The sequence below is a fragment of the Anolis carolinensis genome, chromosome 5 (genome assembly GCF_035594765.1).
Source record: "Anolis carolinensis isolate JA03-04 chromosome 5, rAnoCar3.1.pri, whole genome shotgun sequence".
Lineage (NCBI taxonomy): Eukaryota > Metazoa > Chordata > Lepidosauria > Squamata > Dactyloidae > Anolis > Anolis carolinensis.
In genome coordinates this window covers 107,238,163-107,261,104 of record NC_085845.1, presented here as the reverse complement: position 1 = coordinate 107,261,104, position 22,942 = coordinate 107,238,163, and the positions used below count along the sequence as shown (strand labels likewise).

General features: G+C 44.9%; 1 protein-coding gene across 2 annotated transcripts in view; it reads right to left on the bottom strand.

Moving 5' to 3' along the window:
• Positions 1-20,436, bottom strand: part of LOC134299371 (cytoplasmic polyadenylation element-binding protein 2-like) — a 48,414-nt gene extending 27,978 nt beyond the window's left edge. Inside the window, exons 1-2 of one of the 2 annotated variants that reach the window (XM_062982102.1) lie at positions 19,008-20,436; positions 10,220-10,510 (exon numbers count right to left, since the gene is read on the bottom strand). In XM_062982102.1, coding sequence (XP_062838172.1) covers positions 10,220-10,510; positions 19,008-19,532 — 816 coding nt within the window. In that variant the 5' untranslated portion in view covers positions 19,533-20,436. The remainder of the gene's footprint in view (positions 1-10,219; positions 10,511-19,007) is intronic. The other variant, XM_062982103.1, reaches the window with a different exon arrangement.
• Between the last annotated feature and the right edge of the window lie 2,506 nt (positions 20,437-22,942).

Below are 22,942 nucleotides of genomic sequence, written 5' to 3'. Positions count from 1 at the left end.
ACCAAATACACAAATCCACTTCCTATCAACAATCAAATCTGTCTTCCTGCATCAAGATAAAATTTTCTCACTCCTATCTAAATACACACACATACACACTCAAAAGGGGAGGGGAGGAAAAAAATAAAAATAAAATAAAATAAAATAAAATAAAATGGAATAGAATAGATGGCGGCTTCAGCACTGAGGATCCTGACAACGCCGCTTCATACAATCCACCCTGTTCAGTAGAGCCGATGAAGAGGGCCCAGCTGTCTCTCTTTGAGAACTGAAGGAGAGGGTTGGGAGAACCGCCCGGTCCGGCGCGGCCCCCAAAGCTCAACTCTCACCACGAGGAAAGCTGGGAAGGAGGCCGGGAGGCAGCACAGCAAAGGCAGCGGCAGAAGCAGGAGGAACCCAGGCCGGCGGGAACAACTCAGAGGGCCATCCAAGACGACGCAAACCACCGCAGGCCCAAATGTCCTCTCTCCATCCAAGCCGCTGGTAAGGCTCAAGGAAGCTGCCCGGATCGGCGCCGCTTCCAGGGGCTTGCGATAACTTTAAAGGCCCAGGGAGGAGGTTGGAGACAGGGGGGGAGGAGGCCGCCCGGTCCGGCGTGGCCTAGATCTTGTTGTGGGGGCCTACCAGGAGTTGCAGGAGGGCCGGTAGGGGGTCGAGAGAGGCCGCCCGGTTCGGCGCGGCCTCCACCGTCGAGGGAAAGCTGAGGACGGAGCTAAGGGTGGTCGCCCGGTTCGGCGCGGCCACCCAAGGACAGAGGTGGGGGTCGAGGGCCGCCCGGTTCGGCGCGGCCTCCGCCGTCGAGGAGAAGCTGAGAAAGGAGCCAAGGGTGGTCGCCCGGTTCGGCGCGGCCACCCAAGAACAGAGGTGGGAGTAGGAGAAGGTCTCGTGGATCGTCAGAGATGTCCGCTGGCGGCCGCCCGGATTCGGCATGGCCTCAGTTTCCCCAACAAGAGCTGAAAGCAGTCACCAGGAGCCTTCGGAGGCTCTCAGCTCTTGGAGGCTCCCTCGGGCCGAGCGGATAAAATGGCGACCAGGCTTCTTCTCCACTTCTCCCTCCCGATCCTCTGAAGCTCCCGTCGGCAGCACCTACGGCCCTCACGTACCATCCAGGACCCCAAGAGTAAGTCAGCAATCTCACCCCTCAGGCGATGGGAGCGACGGGGGGCCCGCAATAGTATATATAATAGTTTTAAATTCCTCGCCAGTGGAGCTGATCATGGGGGCTGTTACTATGCCACCATCTTAAAGGAAGGGCAATTCACTCCTGGAAAAGCTGACATAGGATAAAGGTGTCTTAGTGTTGTAGTTGAGTCAGTAAGTAATGTTGCAAGCAGTAGTAGCAGTATCAGTAGGGGAAGGAGGGGTAATCGTGAGCAGGTGTCAGATGAAGAACAGCAAAGGGAACGGATCCGGGATATATTTATGGCACCTACTGAGGAAGACACATTCGAAGGGTTTTCAAGTAGCGAGGAGTCGATGAGCGAGGAAGGAAATGTAGTGCATGGGAATAGAGGTACAAAGAGGGTTACTCGGGAGCAGGAATCAGATGAAGAACGGGAGAGGAAGAAGATCCGGGATATATTTACTGCTCCCATAGATGATGAATCGTTTATGGGTTTCTCTGGGAGCGATGGGTCTGGGAGTGATGAGGATGGGGAGAACACAATGGATTGGACTAGGGTACAAGAGATTGGAACACATGTGCAGAACTAACTTCTAGCAACATGTTGGTGGGGTTTTCAGGACAGGAGGATTGGCAAACGGGAGGTACATTAGAATCATGGGGAAATCTAAGTCTTGACAGGAGATGGAGGAACTGGAGGGATGGAAACAGGGGATTGTGTACAGCTGTTAGAGATGATGGTGGGGTGGAGGCCAGCTCATCATCGGATAATGATGTGTAAGTTAAAAGTAGGCTCTGAAATGGGGAATCTTTGCAGAAGGCAAAGTGTTGGTTTCATATTGTGTCTATCTTGTCGCTGCCTGTTCTCGTGTTGGGTTTTGGGTACTTGTGTTGGGTTTTGGCAGCTTGGAGTTCTGGTTCCTGGGATTTCTCGACGTTTGGACTGGCTTATCGTGAGTGTGGCTCTCTCCCTTCTTGGACTCTTGGATTGATTCGACAACGGCTCTGTTTGACCACCTTAGTGATGACATTTGGACTGGCTTATCTTTACAGAAGGCAAAGTGTCGGTTTCGTATTGTGTCTATCTTGTCGCTGCCTGTTCTCGTGTTGGGTTTTGGGTTCAGGTTCTGCAGCTTGGTGTTCTGGTTCCTGGGATTTCTCGACGTTTGGACTGGCTTATCGTGTCGCTCTCTCCCTTCCTGGACCCTTGGATTACCTCAACTACAGCTCTGTTTGACCACCAGGGAAACGTTTGTTCGGACTCCTTTTACGGCGACTCTGTGACTTTGGCTGGATTTGGTAACTCCTATTTGCAACGGACTCTTTGGGTGCAGCGCTGTCTAGTGGAACCCTTTTGTTACAGCACTGTTTGCTTATTTTGACTGAGTTTAAATCCAGGTTTTCTTTCCATTTAATCTGGATATTCTTTCTGTTTAATCCGGGTTATTTTTTGGTTGCTTTTTGAAGCCCAGTTGGGCAAACCCTTTGAGTTTTGGCTAGGACACTGAAGTTAAGTGTCTCTGAGCGTATTATTGTTGCTTTATAATAAACCTTTTGTTGGACTAAAAGCGTGTGTGGCTCTTTAAGGCCTCTGTGTCTCAACACTTAGCTGCACTTTATCACTTATCTTTGTTTCCACAACAAGCCAAATTTTTCAAAATACGATTATCACAGATATGAGGCGAAATCTTCTGAACAGGAGTACAAACGGCAAAATAAACACCACAGGGAAGTTAACTCTTCCCTATGTTATCCAAAGTATGTGTGTTGGAGTTACACTTTTAAATATACCTGTTTCGACTTACAAACAAATTCTACTTAAGAACAAACCAACAGATTCTATCTTGTTTATAACTTGGGGACTTCCTATTATCATTATATTTTATTGCATGGTAGAGGGTTGAACTGAATGGTCCTTGTGGTCTCTTTCACCTCATTTTTATCACCTTTGGTTAATACAGCTCAGTCCCTTCCTAGAACAAGAAGATCCAAAGGTGGAAGTGCACATACTGGTCAAGATTGAGATTCTACAATGCACTGCAAACTGGGCTACTTCTGTAGCAAGTTTGAAATTTCAATTACAGTAGAGCCCCGGTTATCCGATTTAAATGGGCGGACCAAAACTCAGTTACCCCCGCCCAGTCACCTAGCAGAGAGAGGAAACTTCTCCATCCGGCAGGTGCTTGGACCCAGGGAAGCGCGAGGTGTGCCACTGCCTAGCGACATGCCTCGTGCTTTTCTAAAGGCCCAAGCGCCGTCCAAAGGGAGAAGTTTCCTCCCTTTGCCCGGCGCTTGGACCCAGGGAAGTGCAAGGCATGCCGCTGCTTAGCGACATGCCTCGCGCTTCCCTAAAGGCCCAAGCACTGGCCGAAGGGAGGAAACTTCTCCCTTCGGCAGGAGCCCTGGCCCAGGGAAGCAGGCCACGATCACAGGCCGCTTCCTGCCTCTCCCTCCTCTCGCGCGAAGGAGCTCCTTCTCACAAGAGGAGAGGGAGGAGGAAGCGCCCCGCCTCTTTCTCCACTCATGCGAAGGAGCTCCTTCTCGTGAGAGGAGAGAGAGAAGGAAGCGCCCCACCTCTTCCTCTTCTCGCGCGAAGGAACTCCTTCTCGTGAGAGAGGGAGAGCCGGAGGAAGCGGCCCACGATCGCTGCTGCAGCAGCACTCGTGGCCTACTTCCCTGGGCCGGGCCCTCACCCCTTGGAAAGCAGCCCATGAGCGCTACTAGGCAGCGGCACCCGTGGGCTCCTTCCAAAGGGAAAGGGTTCCCTTTGGAGGGAGCCCACGGGAGAGGAGGGGGAGGGGCGCCCCCAGCAACCCCTCAGATAGTGCAGCGGATCGGTTAACCAGGGCTCGGTTAACCAGGGTTTTACTGTACTGAAAAAAAACGGCAGTAAGATTGGTTACGGGTATATTCAGGATTGAGTATATTACGCCTATGCTAAAATCACCTCATTGGTTGCCAATTAGTTTATTATTAATGACTACCTGGAAAGCCTTACATTCTTTGGATACAGGTTACCTACAGGATTGCCTTGTCCCGTATAATCTGCCCTATACACCTAAGTCCTCTGAAGGGTGTTTACTTCAACAGGCTTGAAACCAGTAGGCCAGAGCCCCTTTTCATCAGCCGCCCCTAGACTGTTGAATGATTTTCTGGAAGAGATTCGATAGGTGAATACAACTGTCAGAATTTACAACAGCAAAAAAAAACCCTGTCTCTGCCAGTAGGTCTACCCAGTCAATTTTAAACTATGAATTTTAAATTTAATTTTTCTTAATATTGGTGGTTTAATCCCTAAATTTTGAAAACATGCATTTTTAAAACCTGGCAAAAACGAAAAAATGTGATAAGTTTATCAAGTTAGGCAGGATGTGGAAAATGAGGACAGATCGGATTTTTTTTCCATCTTTCCCGCTCTAGGTAAATCAGCTGAAACTGACAGATGAAAGAAATGTTCTTCTCAGTATGCATAATGTATATAATAATTCCACATAATAATATGTTGAGATGACAAGAGGCTTTTAAGGTTGTAAGATACAATTCATGTAGTATATGTTTTATCAATGTCTATCATTAAATCATCATTGTTATTTCAGCGGATTTTAACTTGGATTTTAGCTCTGTATCTTGCTGTATGCCTTTTAACAGTGTTTTATATCTTGTTTTAATGATATTGTATCCCGCCTCGAGCCACAGGAAGGAAACAGAGCTGGATCTGGAGATATATGCACAGGATAATTAACTACAGAGATGTATATGTATAGGTTTTCTTCTCCAAAAGCAATAGCACCTCCTGGAGTATGTTTTTGTGGGAATTCTACATATTGAGCATTAGGGTACTAGTACAAGGCAAAAGGGGGCAATTCTGTGGTCTTCTAGATAGTCTTACACTACAACTCCTGTCAGCTCTCATTACTGGTGATGCTAGCTGTGTCCAACAGGACGCTGTACCCCATATCAAGGTTTCCCTTTGACATTTAGCTGTGTCCAACTTTGAGGGGTGGTGCTCATCTCCATTTCTAAGCCTATGAGCTAGTGTTGTCCTGTTTGGCACAAGTCTGCCCATGCAAAGCAGGTGGACATAGTACTGAACGAAACATGCAGAATCATCACGGGATGCCTTAAACCTACACCTGTTGATAAACTCTATAAGCTAGCTGGCATTGCCCCTCCTGACGTGCGACGGGAAGTTGCTGCTAACTGCAAGAGAAAAAAGGTCGAACATTGTGAAAGCCACCGACTGCATGGCTATCAGCCTCCTCCCACCAGACTCAAATCAAGGAAGGGCTTCATGAGAACCACCACTCCTCTTGATGTTCCTCCAGCAGCAGCAAGGGTGTCTCTCTGGGCAGCTAAACCTGGCAATTCTAACTGGATGGCCCCCCATGAGGGTCTTCCTCTAGGGGCAAACCAAGAATGGGCAACTTGGAAGTCCCTGAACAGACTCAGAAGTGGAGTGGGCAGATCAAAAGACAACTTGGCAAGGTGGCACTACCTGGAGGAATCCTCCACCTTGTGTGACTGTGGAGCTGAACAAACAACTCAGCATATGTATGCTTGCCCACAATGCCCTGCCTCATGTACGGAGGAGGAGTTGTTTAAAGCTACAGACAATGCGGTTGCTGTTGCCCGCTTTTGGTCCAAAACTATTTAGTTGCTTGTAATTTCTTTTTTTCCCATCATTTTGAAATGTATTTGTTGTACAATGCTTTTGACACTAAATAAATAAGCTAGTGTTGTCCATAGATGCCTCCAAGATCACATGACCAGCATGACTGCATGGAGCACTGTTACCTTCCCGTCAGACCTATTGATCTACACACATTTGCATGTTTTCGAACTACTAGGTTGGCAGAAGCTGGGGCTAACAGTGGGAGCTTAACTCACTCCCTGGATTCAAACCGCTGACTTTTTGGTCAGAAAGTTCAGCAGCTCAATGGTTTAATCTGCTGTGTCACCAGGGGCTCTATAACATCTAGAGAGCTATAAATTGCCTTTTTCTGGTGTAGGCATCAAAGCCAGTTAATAGATTCAAATCAAACATCTTCTGCCACTTTTAGAAAAAGGACATCATGAAGCCTGACCACAAATTCCTTATTTAACTATAAGGAACATCTAGTTTTCTTACCCAAAGGCAATAGCAACTCCCAGACTGTGTTTGTATGAATATTCTTCATGCTTAACATAAGGGAGGAGAGAAACATGGGTCTAATAAGGCGAGCGATCCTCTGTTAAGTCTTTTGTGCATTATGATTTAATTAAGCATGCATCAAGTAAAGGGTGACTTTTTTTGTATTCTTGCAAAGCAAATGTAGATACATAGTTGAATAGCTTTCTTTGTGAGTGGGCTATAAAAGTCACTTTACTGTACATTTGGAAAACCTTATGGAAGATGGTCCCAGAAGAATATATATTTGGAGATCAGAATACATAGGGGGCAGCTGAGCAAATCAGGTGTTAGTATTGTATGGTGGGATAAGTTATAACTTGCAATGCTTGATTCTCCAATTTGAGTAGAGTCTGCTGAAGAGTTGGTTGGCCTCTAATAACTTGTGCAAGATAAACTGAGAAACATCATATTCTAATCTGACATATGGCAATAGCATCCATAAAATATATGAATTCTTTTCATTGATCCATTTCACAGCATTATTGTTCAGTTTAAGCTCTACATCAATGAGGACATCGACACATAAACGTTTAAGGAATTCTAATATCTAAGATCTGGTTGACACTTTTAGTCATTAAAAACAATAAGACTTATCAAATCTATTGAGGAAATGTAGGCCACTGACATCAATGACACAGTGGTAACTTAGCCACATCGCACAAATGCTAGTCTTACTGCAAATATATACAATCGACCCATGAATAATGCTAGGTCATATAACATGGGTTCAGTCATATGCAATGACAAATGGGAGGACAGTTAATTATCTTGAACACTCTTCTCCAGCAAAAACAGACCTCCTTCAAAACTACATATAGAATCACAGAATCATAGAATAGTAGAGTTGGAAGAGACCTCATGGGCAATCCAGTCCAACCCCCTGCAAGAAGCAGGAAAATCTCATTCAAAGCACCCCTGACAGATGGCCATCCAGCCTCTGCATAAAAGCCTCCAAAGAAGGAGCCTCCACCACAGTCCGGGGCAGAGAGATCTACTGCCGAACAGCTCTCACAGTCAGGAAGTTCTTCCTGATGTTCAGGTGGAATCTCCTTTCCTGTAGTTTGAAGCCATTGTTCCGTGTCCTAGTCTCCAGGGCAGCAGAAAACAAGCTTGCTCCCTCCTCCCTATGACTTCCCCTCACATATTTGTACATGGCTATCATGTCTCCTCTCACCCTTCTCTTCTGCAGGCTAAACATACCCAGCTCTTTAAGCTCATCATAGAGTTTGTTCTCCAGACCCTTGATCATTTTAGTCACCCTCCTCTGGACACTTTCCAACTTGTCAACATCTCCCTTCAACTGTGGTGCCCAGAATTGGACACAGTATTCCAGGTGTGGTCTGACCAAGGCAGAATAGAGGGGTAGCATGACTTCCCTGGATCTAGACACTATACCCCTATTGATGCAGGCCAAAATCCCATTGGCTTTCTTAGCAGCCGCATCACATTGCTGGCTCATGTTTAACTTGTTGTCCACAAGGACTCCAAGATCTTCTTCACATGTACCGCTGTCGAGCCAGGCATGGTCCCCCAATTCTGTATCTTTGCATTCCATTTTTTCTGCTGAAGTGAAGTATCTTGCATTTGTCACTGTTGAACTTCATTTTGTTAGTTTCGGCCCATCTCTCTAATCTGTTAAGATTGTTTTGGATTCTGCTCCTGTCTTCTGGAGTGTTAGCTATCCCTCCCAATTTGGTGTCATCTGCAAACTTGATGATCGTGCCTTCTAACCCTTTGTCTAAGTCGTTAATAAAGATGTTGAACAGATCGGGCCCAGGACGGAACCCTGCAGCACTCCACTCGTGACCTCTTTCCAAGATGAAGAAGATGCATTTGTGAGCACCTTTTGGGTTCGTTCGCTTAGCCAATTACAGATACACCTAACCGTAGTTTTGCCTAGCCCACATTTAACTAACTTGTTTGCCAGAAGGTCGTGGGGGACCTTGTCGAAGGCCTTACTGAAATCCAGGTATGCTACATCCACGACATTCCCTGCATCTACCCAGCTTATAACTTTATCCAAAAAAAAGAGATCAAATTAGTTTGGCATGATTTGTTTTTGGTAAATCCATGTTGACTATTAGCAATGACTGCATTTGTTTCTAAGTGTTTGCAGACCACTTCCTTAATTACCTTTTCCAGAATCTTGCCTGGTATCAACGTGAAGCTAACCGGACAGTAATTGTTTGGGTTGTCCTTTTTTCCCTTCTTGAAGATAGGGACCACATTCGCCCTCCTCCAATCTGCTGGGACTTCTCCCGTTCTCCAAGAACTCTCAAAAATGATTGCTAGAGGTTCCGAAATAACCTCCGCTAGTTCCTTCAATACTCTTGGGTGTAATTGATCCAGCCCTGGAGACTTGAATTCATTTAGAGCAGCGAGGTATTCCTGGACGACTTCTTTCCCTATTTGGGGTTGGATTTCCCCCAATCCTTCATCCACTCAATGTTACTGAGGTTGAGGCTGGCTTTCTTTTTGTGAGAAGACTGAGGCAAAGAAGGCATTAAATAGTTCTGCCTTTTCCCTATCCCCGGTCAGAATTTCCCTATCTTCTCCTCGCAGAGGCCCTATTGCCTCCCTGTTCTTCCTTTTTCTACCGACGTAAGCAAAGAAGCCCTTTTTATTGTTTTTAATGTCTCTGGCAAGACTGAGTTCATTTTGCACTTTAGCCTTGCGAACTATATAATCTAACCGTTATCAGCATCCTACAGTAGAGTCTCACTTATCCAACATAAATGGGCCACCAGAACACTGGATAAGCGAAAATGTTGGATAATAAGGAGGGATTAAGGAAAAACTTATAAAAACGTCAAATTACACTATGATTTTACAAAATTAAGCACTGAAACGTCATATTTTACAACAAATCTTCAGAAAAAGCAGTTCAATACACGGTAATGTTATGTAGTAATTTACTGTATTTAATAATTTAGCACCAAAGCATCATAATGTATTGAAAACATTGACTGCAAAAACATTGGCTGCTAACCAATTGACTACAAATAAAGATAGAACTGCATAAAATGAACTTACAGTAACAACATTGTCAGAAATTAAATCCGTAAAAAGTTCAATCCTTGCTGCCTAGAGAAACAGCTGTGGATCCGAGTGAGAGGCAGACTGTTTTGGATAATCCAGAACATTGGATGAGTGAATGTTGGTTAAATAAGACTCTACTGTAGTTACAGAAGCAAGAAAGCATCTGAATTTATACCTCAACCCTCTATTAATTAAGCAGGAGGTTCCTTCACCTCTTTGTCATTTTCAATTTTTACTATATTAATCAAACAAGAGAGCATTAGAGCTCCAAACTTCTCATTTACATTATACTCCGGTTAAGACTCTGCTTCCATTTAAAAAAAAAACCAGGGAAAGAAGCAAAGAGGTTCCTTAAATGGCAGGACATTACTGGATGGAAAGAAGTCAGATGGGTACGTATTTTCTATTTTTTCTTCTTAAAATACAAGTTTTCCCATGCAAAGTGCTCCGCATCTAAATATTGAAACATTTTTCAAAACTATATAAAATGGTGCAAGTATAAAGGTTTATTATAAATGATATCACAGACAGGTGACTACCATATCTGTGAACCTACCCTACATGTTTCAAGTACAGTAGTATCGTAGAAAGAGCAAAATCCACATTTTCCTAGTAGAAAAGTAGTGAGCTCAGAAATTAATAGGAAAATGCCCAAGAGTTTAAAACTGTTCATCTATAATAACCTATAATCATCTATAATAATGAATTTCTGGTTCATTCAATGACTAATTAGGAAAAAAAATCTAAAGGAGCTATAAAGTAAACATAATTGCAGTTAGTAAACATACCACAAGTAATTTTAATTATTTCAAATAGATAAAAAATTGACCTACATACTATTCATAATTTTAAGTTAAAAACTTCAAAAAGACTATGTAATTACATACCATTCTTACCTGTAAGGGTAAGAGTGTATTACTGTTGTTGTCTGTTCGGAAAACATTATCTTCAATCCAAGATTTTGGAGTCAGTGATGGAGTAGAACGAGTAAATTTAGGGGGAGCTATGACGTTACCGGAAAATGGCTTCTTTAAGGGAGAGATCTGGTTCACAGTTCCCGGAATTCCCACATTTCCAGTTCTACGATGGTCTCTACCATGCATGCTTCCCCAGGACATATTTCCTGTGCTCCATCCACTACTTTGATGGTTGCTCCAGGGTGATGGTTTCAGAAGAGGCTATGATGGGTATAAGAGAAAGATTGTGTTTAAAATATATCTGACATAATACAGTCTAATCTTTTATATAGGTGAATTTAGTAGAAGTTACTTCCAAGTCAGGGAGTATGTCTTGCAATCAAAGGTAAATGGTATTTTGCCAATGTACTCATTTGGGTTCAGGCCAAACAAAACAAAATAACAACAGCAACCATTAAAACTAATTAAGTCCCCAAATCCAGTGTAGCTGTAGTATAAAGTTGCACAGGCCTTAATGTATGCAGGGACTAAAAATTGCTACAAGCAGCAGAATTCCAATTACGTATGGATTTAGGAGTAGATCATCTAGGAGAGTTAGTATAGTGTTGTTTAAGTGTTGGCCAAAAAGTTCAAATACATGTCTAGTAATGAAATCCACTGGGCGACCTCAGGCAATCACACTTGCTCAGTCTGAGACAAAGTCAAGGGCAAACCTCTTCTGAAAAATTCTGCTAAGAAAATATCTTGATAGGTTTGCTGTGATAGGTTCGCCATAAATTGGAAATGACTTGAAGACACAATACACAGGCCATCTAGGCTGAAATACTATCATTTTTTAAAAGCTGTTCAGATGCCCCTGGTGGTACAGTGCGTTAAAGCGCTGAGCTGCTGAATTTGCGGACCAAAGGTGCCAGGTTCAAATCCCGGGAGCGGAATGAGCGCCCGCTGTTAGCCCCAGCTCCTGTCAGCTTAGCAGTTCAAAAACATGCAAATGTGAGTAGATCAATAGGTACCGCTCCGGCGGGAAGGTAACGGTGCTCCATGCAGTCATGCCGGCCACATGACCTTGGAGGTGTCTACGGACAATGCCGGCTCTTCGGCTTAGAAATGGAGATGAGCATCAACCCCCAGAGTTGGTCACGACTGGACTTATTGTCAGGGGAAAACCTTTACCTTTATCTTACTTCAGATGCACTATGCTAGTGGCTGCACTTTTTCTAGGGTTCCACAGTGATGAGAAGAGGAGGCAGACAGACTCTTAACCCCTCTAAATAGCCCAGTTCTATAGTGCTGCCTCCCTTTATTGCCCCTGTGCCTGTGGGCATTTCCCTTTTTCTGTCATCATTTATGCTTGCATAGCGCAACAAAAGGATTATGGACAGTGTTTTAGTGAGCTTATACTAATGTCGTCAAAGATGGCCTGACTCAAATAATCACAAACCAATTATTTCCTTGTATGATCTGACTGAAGAAAGGTAAGCCACTGACATCAATGGTACAGTGGTAACTTAGCCACGTTGCACAAATGCTAGTCTTGTTGCAAATATATACAGCCATATACAGCATAATGTGAGGCCATATAACATGAGTTCAGTCATATGCAACGACTTCCGGTGGAAGCAAACCAGAGGAAAGATGCCTCCATCATGATTCTATGCTATGCTTACACCAAAAGCACAAGTCTTAATTCATTTCAGGATTCCAGATTATACAGTGGAGCAGAGCCTCTTGTACATGACACAATCACACTGTATTGAAGAAAGAAGCCCAACAAAGTGTTAACAATTGGAAACATGGTAAGGGGATTCCCTCCCAACTGGATTTATACATGATCCCTAATGTACCAGCATTCCAATGAGCTTTAAAACTAATTATTGCTCTAAATAACTGAACCATTTCTTCTCCACTTTAAACACATTTTTAATTTGATTACCCTCATCAAGATTTTGACAACCACTTTTTAAAGCTTTCAGATAAGTCAATTTGGAACACAGAAATGAAAATAAAGAAGGTGGGTGGGTGATTACTTTAATCCTTTCCTTTGTTGTTTATTTACTGCAATTGGGTCAGTGCAGCCATTTTGTTTTCCACAGTTTTTGCATGAATAGATTTGTGTAAATCCAGAAAGAAGCAGTGCCATGAAAGAACTGCAGAAGACAAATGGGAGTACAGTTAATTATCTTAAACACTCTTCTCCAGCAAAAACAGACCACCTTCAAAACTACATTTGATCTAACTGTTACCAGCATGCTATTTAGAGAAGCAATCAAGCATCTGAACTTATACCTCAACCCTCTATTAATTAAACAAGATGTTCCTTCACCTCTTGCATAATTTTCAATTTTAAACTTCTTATTCTTATGTTTTACTATATCAATCAAACAAGAGAATATTAGAGCTCCAAGCTTCTGATTCCCAAACTAGAATGTTTGGTTACAACTGTAATGCAGATTATCACTATTCCTACACTTATAAATAAATCCATTGCATTTAAATCTGTAACCTAATACATAAAATCTAACATTCTGATACATAAAGTGTTCTGGGTGTTGGACTAGGCCACTGGGAGACTAGGGTTCAACTTCCTGCTTGGCCATGGAAACCCACTGGGCAGCTTTATTGTACTATTAAGCTTTTCTATAGAAAGAAAAAAATGAAATTAAGAAAAATGCAAAAACATGAAGCTGTCTCAGTTAATTATAACTAGTATCACTGCCAACATACACTTTAATTCTATGAATTCTTAGCCAGGTGTAAACCTACTGAATACAGTGAAGCTTTTGCTTTATTGTATTCAGGAAAGAACAAAAAGCATATGACTGCACTGTTAGACTGCAAATCCATACCCACTCACCAGACAGTAAATATTCTTTTATTCAATGCGACTTAATTTTATAAAATACATATATGTGACATTTCAAGGAAATATATATAAAAGCTAAGTTATTAAGAGTTGACTGGAGGTGTTTTCTCTTATCTGAAGAATGACATTTGACTTTTCCATGAGTCATATTAGAATCCGTAATTTTAGCCTCAAAACCTGCCCTCAACTTACTACATGAAATGAATTTATACATGAGTATATACAGTAAATCCACTGCAGTCAATTTGATAATATCATTGCAGTTAACCTCTTTTCAGTCTAATAGCTGTCATGTCATATTAAAATCAATTTAAATGCTTTTAGTCTTCTTTTATATATTAATGTAATAGTACTGAATCATATATGTAGTGAATTCTACCGGTTAGTAATAACTTGGAAATTTTAATGAATGTAATTAATATTTAACAAAGAAACAATTTTCAGCTAATTTATAATCTATTTAACATTGATGAAGGTAGTTTGGATAAATTATGAAACTAAAAACCTATAATAAAAAGAGAATAAAGTACAGTGCTTATGTACTTGCCAATTCAAAAAGTGTTTCCTAAACCCAAGGCAGCTACCTTATACACAAAGTTATAGCTTTGTGTATCCTATTTTGCCTTTTGAGATCTCTTTCTGTATTATCACACTACAATAAGGAAGATGTTTCCACTTGTCCAATTATAAAATCCAGCTCAGACATGACAAGTACTCATGTCAGATTTAGGATATTCTATACACGAAGGTAAGAAGCGATAACTGATTTCCAAATGAACAAACAACCAACTTAAAAATCTTTAAAACTTGAAACACGATAATTTAAAATGCTAGCATAAATATGTATTTCCCCCTAAAATGGAAAAAAAAGAAAGAAAATGTAAGCTCTAGGAGAGGCTGTTTAAGGAATGTATTCCACAAGCGGAGTACTGTTGCTATGAAAGCCCTTTCCTTTGTTGCGAAATAAAGGATTTGTCCTCTGATATAATGATTGCCTCCTTCTCCCTACACTGAGGCAACATTTGTGCTGACACGTCACTTACATTGTCACAAGGGTTACCTTGTGAGCACACGATACAGGGAGGTCTGATATGGAGGAAAGGGTGCCTCTTGTCCACATTCAACTCACAGAAACCTGGTCTTTCTTGAGCAAAGACACCCTATGACCAGTCAGTTGGCAAAAACATCATTGTGAGCCAGGATCACATAGCAGCTTCATACTGGGCTAGAAGAACAGGGTTCGAATCCTTATTCAGCTATGGAAACCTACTTGGTGACCTTGAGAAACCATAGCCGTTTACTCGAAAACGAAGGCAATGATAAAGTCCCTCTGAAAAAAATTCTTGCCAAGAAAACCCTGTGCAAGGTTGCAGTCGATCTCAAGCCAGTGACACTACTGAAGAATGAATATTACTACTGTGATATTTCGCAGCATAAGTGTGTATACTAAAGATCAATCAATCAACACATCTACCTTAGCAGACTGATAACCCAATTCATTTACTATGTTTAAACCCTTCTCACATATTAAACTTTGTTCACTGTAGTTAACACAGAAGAAACATTTCCCCTTTCTTCAGAAACAGCCCCTTGGAATTGGACATTGGCAACTCTTCTTCACAGAGCAGAGAAATTTATCAGACCGAAACAGAAAACCTCTGGGCCATTTTGATTCCGCTCACTCTCTCCAGGAGCTGGTCAAACTGCTAAACATGCCAGCAAAAGTAGAACAGACATGTCCAGAAATCCACTCCAGGTTTTGAACAAAATGTCAAGCAGTACAGGGAGGCCCTGTAATCTATTTAAAAGATGAATTGCTATTCTGGAGGCTTCCCAGGGATGTAAATCATCTTTATGTAATTAGGGAAACTGGTGTTTGGGGAGTCTAGGGCAGGGAAAAACACTTCAGGGTCAAATACTGCCCTGCTTTATCCACTGGGATTCAAATCCCAGCATAGTTAAGAAAACCCAGTAGGTGACCTTGGACAAGTCACACTCTCTCCTCAGTCACAAAGGAAGGCAACCACACTCTGAGCAAACCTTGCCAAGAAAACCCCAGGTTAAGTTCTCCTTTGGGTCAGAAATGACTTGAAAGCAAATAACAATTATAGAATCATGGAAGAGACCTCACAGACCATCTAGTCCAACCCCCTACCATGCAGGAAAAGCTCTAAACTCAGAGCATCTCTAACAATGGTTTCTGCACTCTGAGGCCCCTTTCACATAGCTGTATAAAATCTACATTCAAGTGGATAATATGGCAGTATGGACTCAGATAATCCAGTTCAAAGCAGATATTGTGGATTATCTGCCTTGATATTCTGGATGTATATGGCTGTGTGGAAGGGCCCTGAGGCAAAACAGGTCTTACAATCAGGAAGTACAGTAGAGTCTCACTTATCCAACGTAAACGGGCTGGCAGAACGTTGGATAAGCGAATATGTTGGATAATAAGGAGAGATTAAGGAAAAGCCTATTAAACATCAAATTAGGTTATGATTTTACAAATTAAGCACCAAAACATCATGTTATACAACAAATGTGATAGAAAAAGTAGTTCAATATGCAGTAAGGTTATGTTGTAATTACTGTATTTACTAATTTAGCACCAAAATATCATGATAAATTGAAAACATTGACTACAAAAATGCGTTGGATAATCCAGAACGTTGGATAAGCGAGTGTTGGATAAGTGAGACTCTACTGTACTTCCTAATGTTCAGGTTGAATCTCTCTGCTGGAATTTGAACCCATTGCTCTGAGTCTTAGGGCCCTTCCACACAGCCATATAACCATCAAGGCAGATAATCCACAATATCTACTTGGAACTGGGTTATCTGAGTTCACACTGTCATATAACTCAGTTCAAAGCAGATGTGGGATTTTAAATAGCTGTGTAGAAGGGGCCCTAGTCTCCAGAGCAGCAGAAAATAAGCCTTCTCCCTCCTTATGACAGCCTTTCAAATAATGAAACAGGCGTGTCACATCTCCTCTCGACCTTCTCTTCGGCAAGCTAAACATACCCAGCTTTTAAACTGCTCTTCATAGGGCAAGAAGACTGAATGGAAAAGGAAGGAGGTGAATAATGTGTTACCAGATTGGATTGCTGTGAGTTTTCTGGGCTGTATGGCCATGTTCCAGAAACATTCCCTCCTGACGTTTCGCCCACATCTATGGCAGGCATCCTCAGAGGAAATATCAGGATAATGCTTCTTGAACATGGCCATACAGCCTGGAAAACTCACTGCAACCCAGTGATTCTGGACATGAAAGCCTTCCACAACACATTGTTATTAGATTGACACTAGCAACCTTTGTATAGGGATGAGGGCACCCAAAGTGTGTGGTCCCCCGCCCCTGCCCACACACACACCTATCTCACACCCAGACTGGATCTACATTGCTATAAAAGTAAAGGTCAAAGAGCTGCACCATCCGTAGATGCCTCCAAGATCATGTGGCCAGCATGACTGCATGGAACACCGTTACCTGCCTGCTGGAACAGTACCTATTGATGTACTCACATTTGCATGTTTTCGAACTGTTTGGTTGGCAGACCCTGGGGATAACAGTGGGAGCTCACCCTACTCCTCAGATTCGAACTGCCGACCTTTTAGTCAGCCAGTTCAGCGGTTTACCCTGCTGCGCCAACGGAGGCTAATCCAGATAATCTGGAGCCCTTCCACACAGCCATATAACCCAAAATATCAAGGCAAATGATCCACAATATCTGCTTTGAATTGGGTTACCTGACTCCACACTGCCATATAATCCAGTTCAAAGCAGATAATATGGGATTTTTTAAAGCTGTGTGGAAGGGGCCCTGGATGCAGAAATTAAATTATATGGCACTGTAGATGGGACCTTTGGAAGGGTTGTCCTTTGGAAACAAATCACTTTCTGCTCTAAGGACATTGGAAAAACAGAGGGCGTCCTAAGCATTTCCTCTTCAAGGAACATGAAAGACACTGCAGACTAATCCAACCAGAGAACTCAGCCATAGCAGAGCACTTGATGAACCAACTTGGACACAGCATATTATTTGAGAACACAGAAATTCTGGACCACTCTAACAACCACCACATCAGACTACATAGAGAAACCACTGAAATCCACAAGCATGTAGACAATTTCAACAGAAAGAAAACCAAGAAAATAAATAAAATCTGGCTGCCAGTATTAAAAAAAACCTCTAAAATCAGGACAGTAAATAAAGAACAACACTCAGAAAATAGGGATATTCCAGGCATGATACAATCAGGGCCAAAGGATTCCTTCAGGCAGGAAGCAGTCAGACCTTGAAGCTGCATGGTTATTCAATGCTAATCAAGGTGGCCAACTGAAGCAGTCACACTTGCCTCCAACAGACAAGAGTTCTTTCTCCCACCCTAGACATTCCACAGATATATAAACCTAACTGGCCTAGTTTCCAATATACCTCACAACATCTGAGGATGCCTGCCATAGATGTGGGCAAAATGTCAGGAGATAATGCTTCTGGAACATGGCCATACAGCCTGCAAAACTCACAGCAACCCAATGTGTTACTAGTTTGAGACTGGCAATTTTTGTATACATTTTTGTATATTGGCAAAAATTTTGTATATTTTGTAGAGGGCACTCAAAGAGTCAGGATTGTGCGTAGTCCCCCACCACACACACATACACACACACACCCCACACCAAGGCTGGATCTACATTGCTATATAATCCAGATAATCTGGGGCCCTTGCACACAGCCATATAATGCAGATTATCAAGGCAGATAATCCACAATACCTGGTTTGAACTGGGTTATGAGTCCACACTGCCATATAATGAAATATATGTGCAATGACTATAGGACTGGCCTGGACTACAATTGAGGATAGCGTGGTTTTAATAATGAATGTAATGTTTTTCAATGTTTTAATGTGCTTCAACTCCAATGTTTATTTTACTTGTACATTGTTGGGGTTTTTTCCGTGTCAGGAGCAACCGGAGTTGCTTCTGGAGTGAGAGAATTGGCCGTCTGCGTTGCCCAGGATGTTTTGATGTTTTACCATCCTTGTGGGAGGCTTCTCTCATGTCCCCGCATGGAGCTGGAGCTGATAGAGGGAGCTCATCCGCGCTCTCCCCAGGTGGGATTTGAACCTGGCAGCCTTCAGGTCAGCAACCCAACCATCAAGTCATTGTTTAAGGCATCAAATAGCTGCCTATGTGTAAGCTGCCTCAAGTCCCCTTCGGGGTTGAAAAGAGTGGGATATAAATATGGTAAATAAATAAATAAACATACAAATAAAATCCAGTTCAGAGCAGATAATGTGGGATCTAATACATCTGTGTTGAATGGGCCCTGGATGCAGAAACTAGATTATATGACAGTGTGGATGGGACCCCAGGGGGTTGCCGTTTGGAAGCAAATTATTTTTCATTTAATATACTTCACAACTTCTGAGAATGCCTGCCTTATATGTGGATGATACGTCAGAAGAGAATATTTCTGGAACATGGCCATACAGCCCGGAAAACACACAACCACCCTGTGATTCCGGCCATGAAAGCCTTTTCCTTTCCTTTCCTAAGCACTTCCTCTTCGCTGTGTTGACTGTCATTGCTCCCAGACCAAAACATTTCGGTCGGGAAGTTGTTAAGGAACAATGGCCTCCCATATAAACCCCACTTGCCTAGTTTTCAACAGACCTCACAACCTCTGAGGATGCCTGCCATAGATGCAGCGAAACGTCAGGCGAGAATGCTTCTGGAACATGGCCATATAGCCATACAGCCCGGAAAACTCACAGCAACCCAGCGATTCCGGCCATGAAAGCCTTCAACAACACAATGGCCTCCCTGCACAGACCCCTTTCTCTCTCCCCCAATCCCCGCAGCCTCACACCCCCTCCGGGGACCGACCTGGTGGTGGTTGTAGGAGTTCCGCTGCTGGAGGAAAGCCGCCGCTGCCACCGCCGCCTGGTGCTGATGATGGTGCTGCTGCTGGAGCTGCGGGCTCACCGGGGAGCGCCGCGCTGGTTGCTGTTGCTGCTGTTGAGGTACATTAATCTGCGGCGGCGGAGCCGTAGAGAAGGGGCTGCCGAAGGGCCCCATGGAGCCAGCGTGAGTCGACACCGGCGAGAAGCTCTGGAAGAACGCCGGGTTGATGGACGACGGCATCCCTCCGGCAGCGTAGAAGCTACTGCTGCTATTGCCACCACTTCCGTTCTCCGGCGGCTCCGGGCTCGGCGGCGGGGCCATGGCGGCGTTGGGCGCTGGTTGCGGAGGAGGCGGCGGCGGCGAGGACGTCTGCACCGACCAAGGCGTGCCGAAGCCGGGCAGCGGCGGAGGGGGGGAGGAAGGCACCACAGAGGCCTCGGCGCCGCTGCTGTTGAAGCTGCCCAGCAAGTGCCCGCCGCCGCCGCTGTTGTGCGGGGGAGACTCCATAGGGAAGCGGCTTCAACAGCAGCGGAGAGGAGGAGGAGGGAGAGGCAGCGGGCAATACATGGAGCCTCGGCGCCCAGCGAGGGGAGGCAGGAAGCCGAGAGGGAGGAAGGAGGCACTGCAGGCAGCTGCTGGGCCGGTGGCAAGTCCTGGCAGAGGACGGGCTGAAAGTCAACTGACTGGGAGAGAAGGAGGAGGAGGCAGCGTTGCCAGGAGCCTCTCTTCCTCCTCCTCCTCCTCCTCCTCCTCCTCCAAGCCCTGGCGAGTGTCACTGGCGGGGCCTGATGACGCGCTAAAGGAGGCGGGGGGAAAGTCGCCAATGGTCCCTCACTTGTGAGAAACCGAGGTTCCTTCCTTCCTTCCTGACGGGACGCCCCAAGGAAAAAACAGGCTAACGGGATGCTGCCCCTGGCGTCACGAGGGCAAAAAGGGGCTCCCCTCAGAAACTATTCGGGACCCTCTGTGGGCTTGGTGCGCGCGCCTCCCAAGTAGATCTGAGGACATAAAAGGCTCCCCTCAGAAACTATTCGGCACTCTGTGGGCTTGGTGCGCGCGCCTCTCAAGCAGGCTCTTATGCGCGCACCTGCCAAGCAGCCTCTTCAGCGCTGCCGTTAAGGAGGCATTCCACCTACGGTTCCCCTCAAGAACGCCTCAGTGTCATGTAGTAATAATAGACACAGCCCTGTCAAGAAGCCCTCAAAACAAGCCCGGCCTTCCTTCGCCTCACACTTCTTCAGGCAAGCCGGCTATTTCCGCTTCGGGAGCCCTCTCTCCCCCTCTCTCTCTTTTCCTCGCGCCCCCCAGCGCCTACTGCGGAGGACCCCCCTCCTTGCCTCACAACCTGGAAGTGTCGTCACTGCCGCCGTCACACATCACAATCCCACCTCTCTCTCCCACCCCCCAGACTTGTCTACGTTTCTGACGCTTCGCGAGGCCCCGCCTCTTTATTAATAATTCAGCATTATTTGACTGTCTCCGCCCCCTAAGTCTCGGCCCTTCCTGATTGGTCCGCTCTCTCTGAAGGGATAATACCAAAGAGGGAAGGACGGTATCTCCATGATCTGACGAAGTTAGCGTCTGACGTGTGTGGATTCGGCGCATGCGCAGTTTGAGGGCCGAGCATAAAATCACTTTCAGGCTGTGTGCCCGGAGAGCAATATATTTTCCGGTCGGAAATAACAGAGCCAATGTCTCTAACCTTAAAACAGCCAAAACTATGAAACATACATGGATCCCGCCTCCAAGATACCCCATTATGTACATACAATAGAGTCCTTTTTATCCAACACTCACTTATCCAACGTTCTGGATTATCCAACACATTTTTGTAGTCAATGTTTTCAATATATCGTGATATTTTGGTGCTAAATTCGTAAATACAGTCATTACTACATAGCATTACTGCGTATTGAACTACTTTTTCTGTCAAATTTGTTGTATAAAATAATGTTTTGGTGCTTATTTTGTAAAATCATAACCTAATTTCATGTTTAATAGGTTTTTCCTTAATCCCTCCTTATTATCCATCATATTCGCTTATCCAACATTCTGCCGGCCCGTTTATGTTGGATAAGTGAGACTCTACTGTACATGCAAAGACAGTCAAAATTCAATCCAAAACGCTTCTGGTCCCAAGCATTTCAATGCATTTTTAAAAACCACTGGGGCACCCTGACCAACACACTTTTTGGTGTATGTTCGATTTGTTTCTGGGTATATTTGACCTGTGATTGGAAGAGACCTCGTGAGCCATCCAGTCCAACTGTCAGGATGCAAGAAAGAACAGCATCCTCAAAGCTGTTCTTTTCGCAACCTGACTACAAGAAGACAGAGGAAGGAGACCATTTGGCGGGGAAGGCTGATTTATGACAGGGTCTGGTCTTCAAACGTGGGAAAGGACAAAAGGAAAGGGAGGTGTGGATGGAGAAGAAGGGAGGGGGGAGGCAACAACCCAATATACTGAGGGGAAAAGCGGAAGAAGGGCAGTAGAAGCTTTTGCAGTCATCTTGGCAAGGCTGATTCAATAAAGTTTTCCATAGCGACCAGCTGTGTGAGCCTATCTTTGTGTCCTACACCTTCCAGGAACGGACATTAAGCTTCTACTCACCTTTTTTTTTTTTCTCGGCTCATCCCGTGAGGAAAGGCCTCTCCGGTGAGAGCATGAACCCTGATGGAGGAGAAACCCTGAAGGAATTCCTCTTCCTGGAAGAGGAACAGGCGAACCCACGAGGTGCAGATGAGTTGAGAGAGGAAAGGAACCCATCACCAGCGTTGAGCGAAGGGGGGGACAGACCCCTCGGACCCGTCGTGGAAACCGCTGACCTCCACCCAGTTACCCGCGGGCAGGGAAGTGACGGTGAGACGGAAGATCCAGATGGGGGGCGATTGGCAGCGATACGGAGAGGAAGCCCCGGAGACGAGAAGGATGGAGAGGAGATTAGATGCGATGGAGAAAATGTTTGATACTTTCTCTCGGCAGATGGATCTGATGCAGCGGCAGGTAACCTCGTCCTGGAGGGCGAAAGTCGAGCAACGAGAGCAGAGGAGAGGGCTGCCCGGGAGAGGCACTGAGCCCCGTCCCTTTGCCGGGGAGGGTCTACAGGACTATGAGGACGAGATGCCTCGGCAGGGGACATCAGTTTTCCCCACGGGCCTGTCGGGAAGGAGCCAAATGCCTGGGAAGGGAGAATTTCGGGTGAAGTTCAACGGGGACCCCAAACAGCTGTCTTATTTCATTACAAATGTAAGACACTTCATGGAGGATTTTGGAGACCAATTCCCTTCAGAAAGCGCAAAAATCCACACGGTCGGGGCAAACCTGAAAGAAGCAGCTGCAGACTGGCTAATGCAGATGTATGATACCGGTGCCCGGGAGCTGGCCTGCCTGGAGGATTTCCTAAGAGCCCTCCGTGAGAGATTCAAAGACCCTTTGGCAGAGGAGAGGGCGAAGGCCCAGCTCAAAAGGATATACCAGGGAGGAAGGACAGTGTCAGAATACGCCCTGGAATTTAAAGCCACAGCGGGGAAGATTAGAGACTGGCCAGACACCACCAAACTGGAATATTTCAGGGCTGGTCTACGCTCTGAGGTGCTCAAGTGGGCTCTACACAGAGGAAATCCAAGAGACTTGGAGGATTGGATTTTGCTGGCAGGGCGCGTGGAGGTGGACCAACAGCAAATCCCTCGTTGTCCAAGGGAGAGCAGAGATTCAAACCCCCGACAGCAGCGACACGGCGCTTCTCCCCTCGTCGCAGAAGGTCGACCAGCAGGGAGAGGAGAGCAGGGAGGGGGGCCTGCTTCTCTTGCGGCCGCGAGGGACGTCGAGCGGCAGAGTGTCCAAAAAGGATAGGCGTGGAGACAAAAGGAGAGAGGTTTCGCAGCCAGAAGCCACCCCACTAGAACTTCAACCTGGC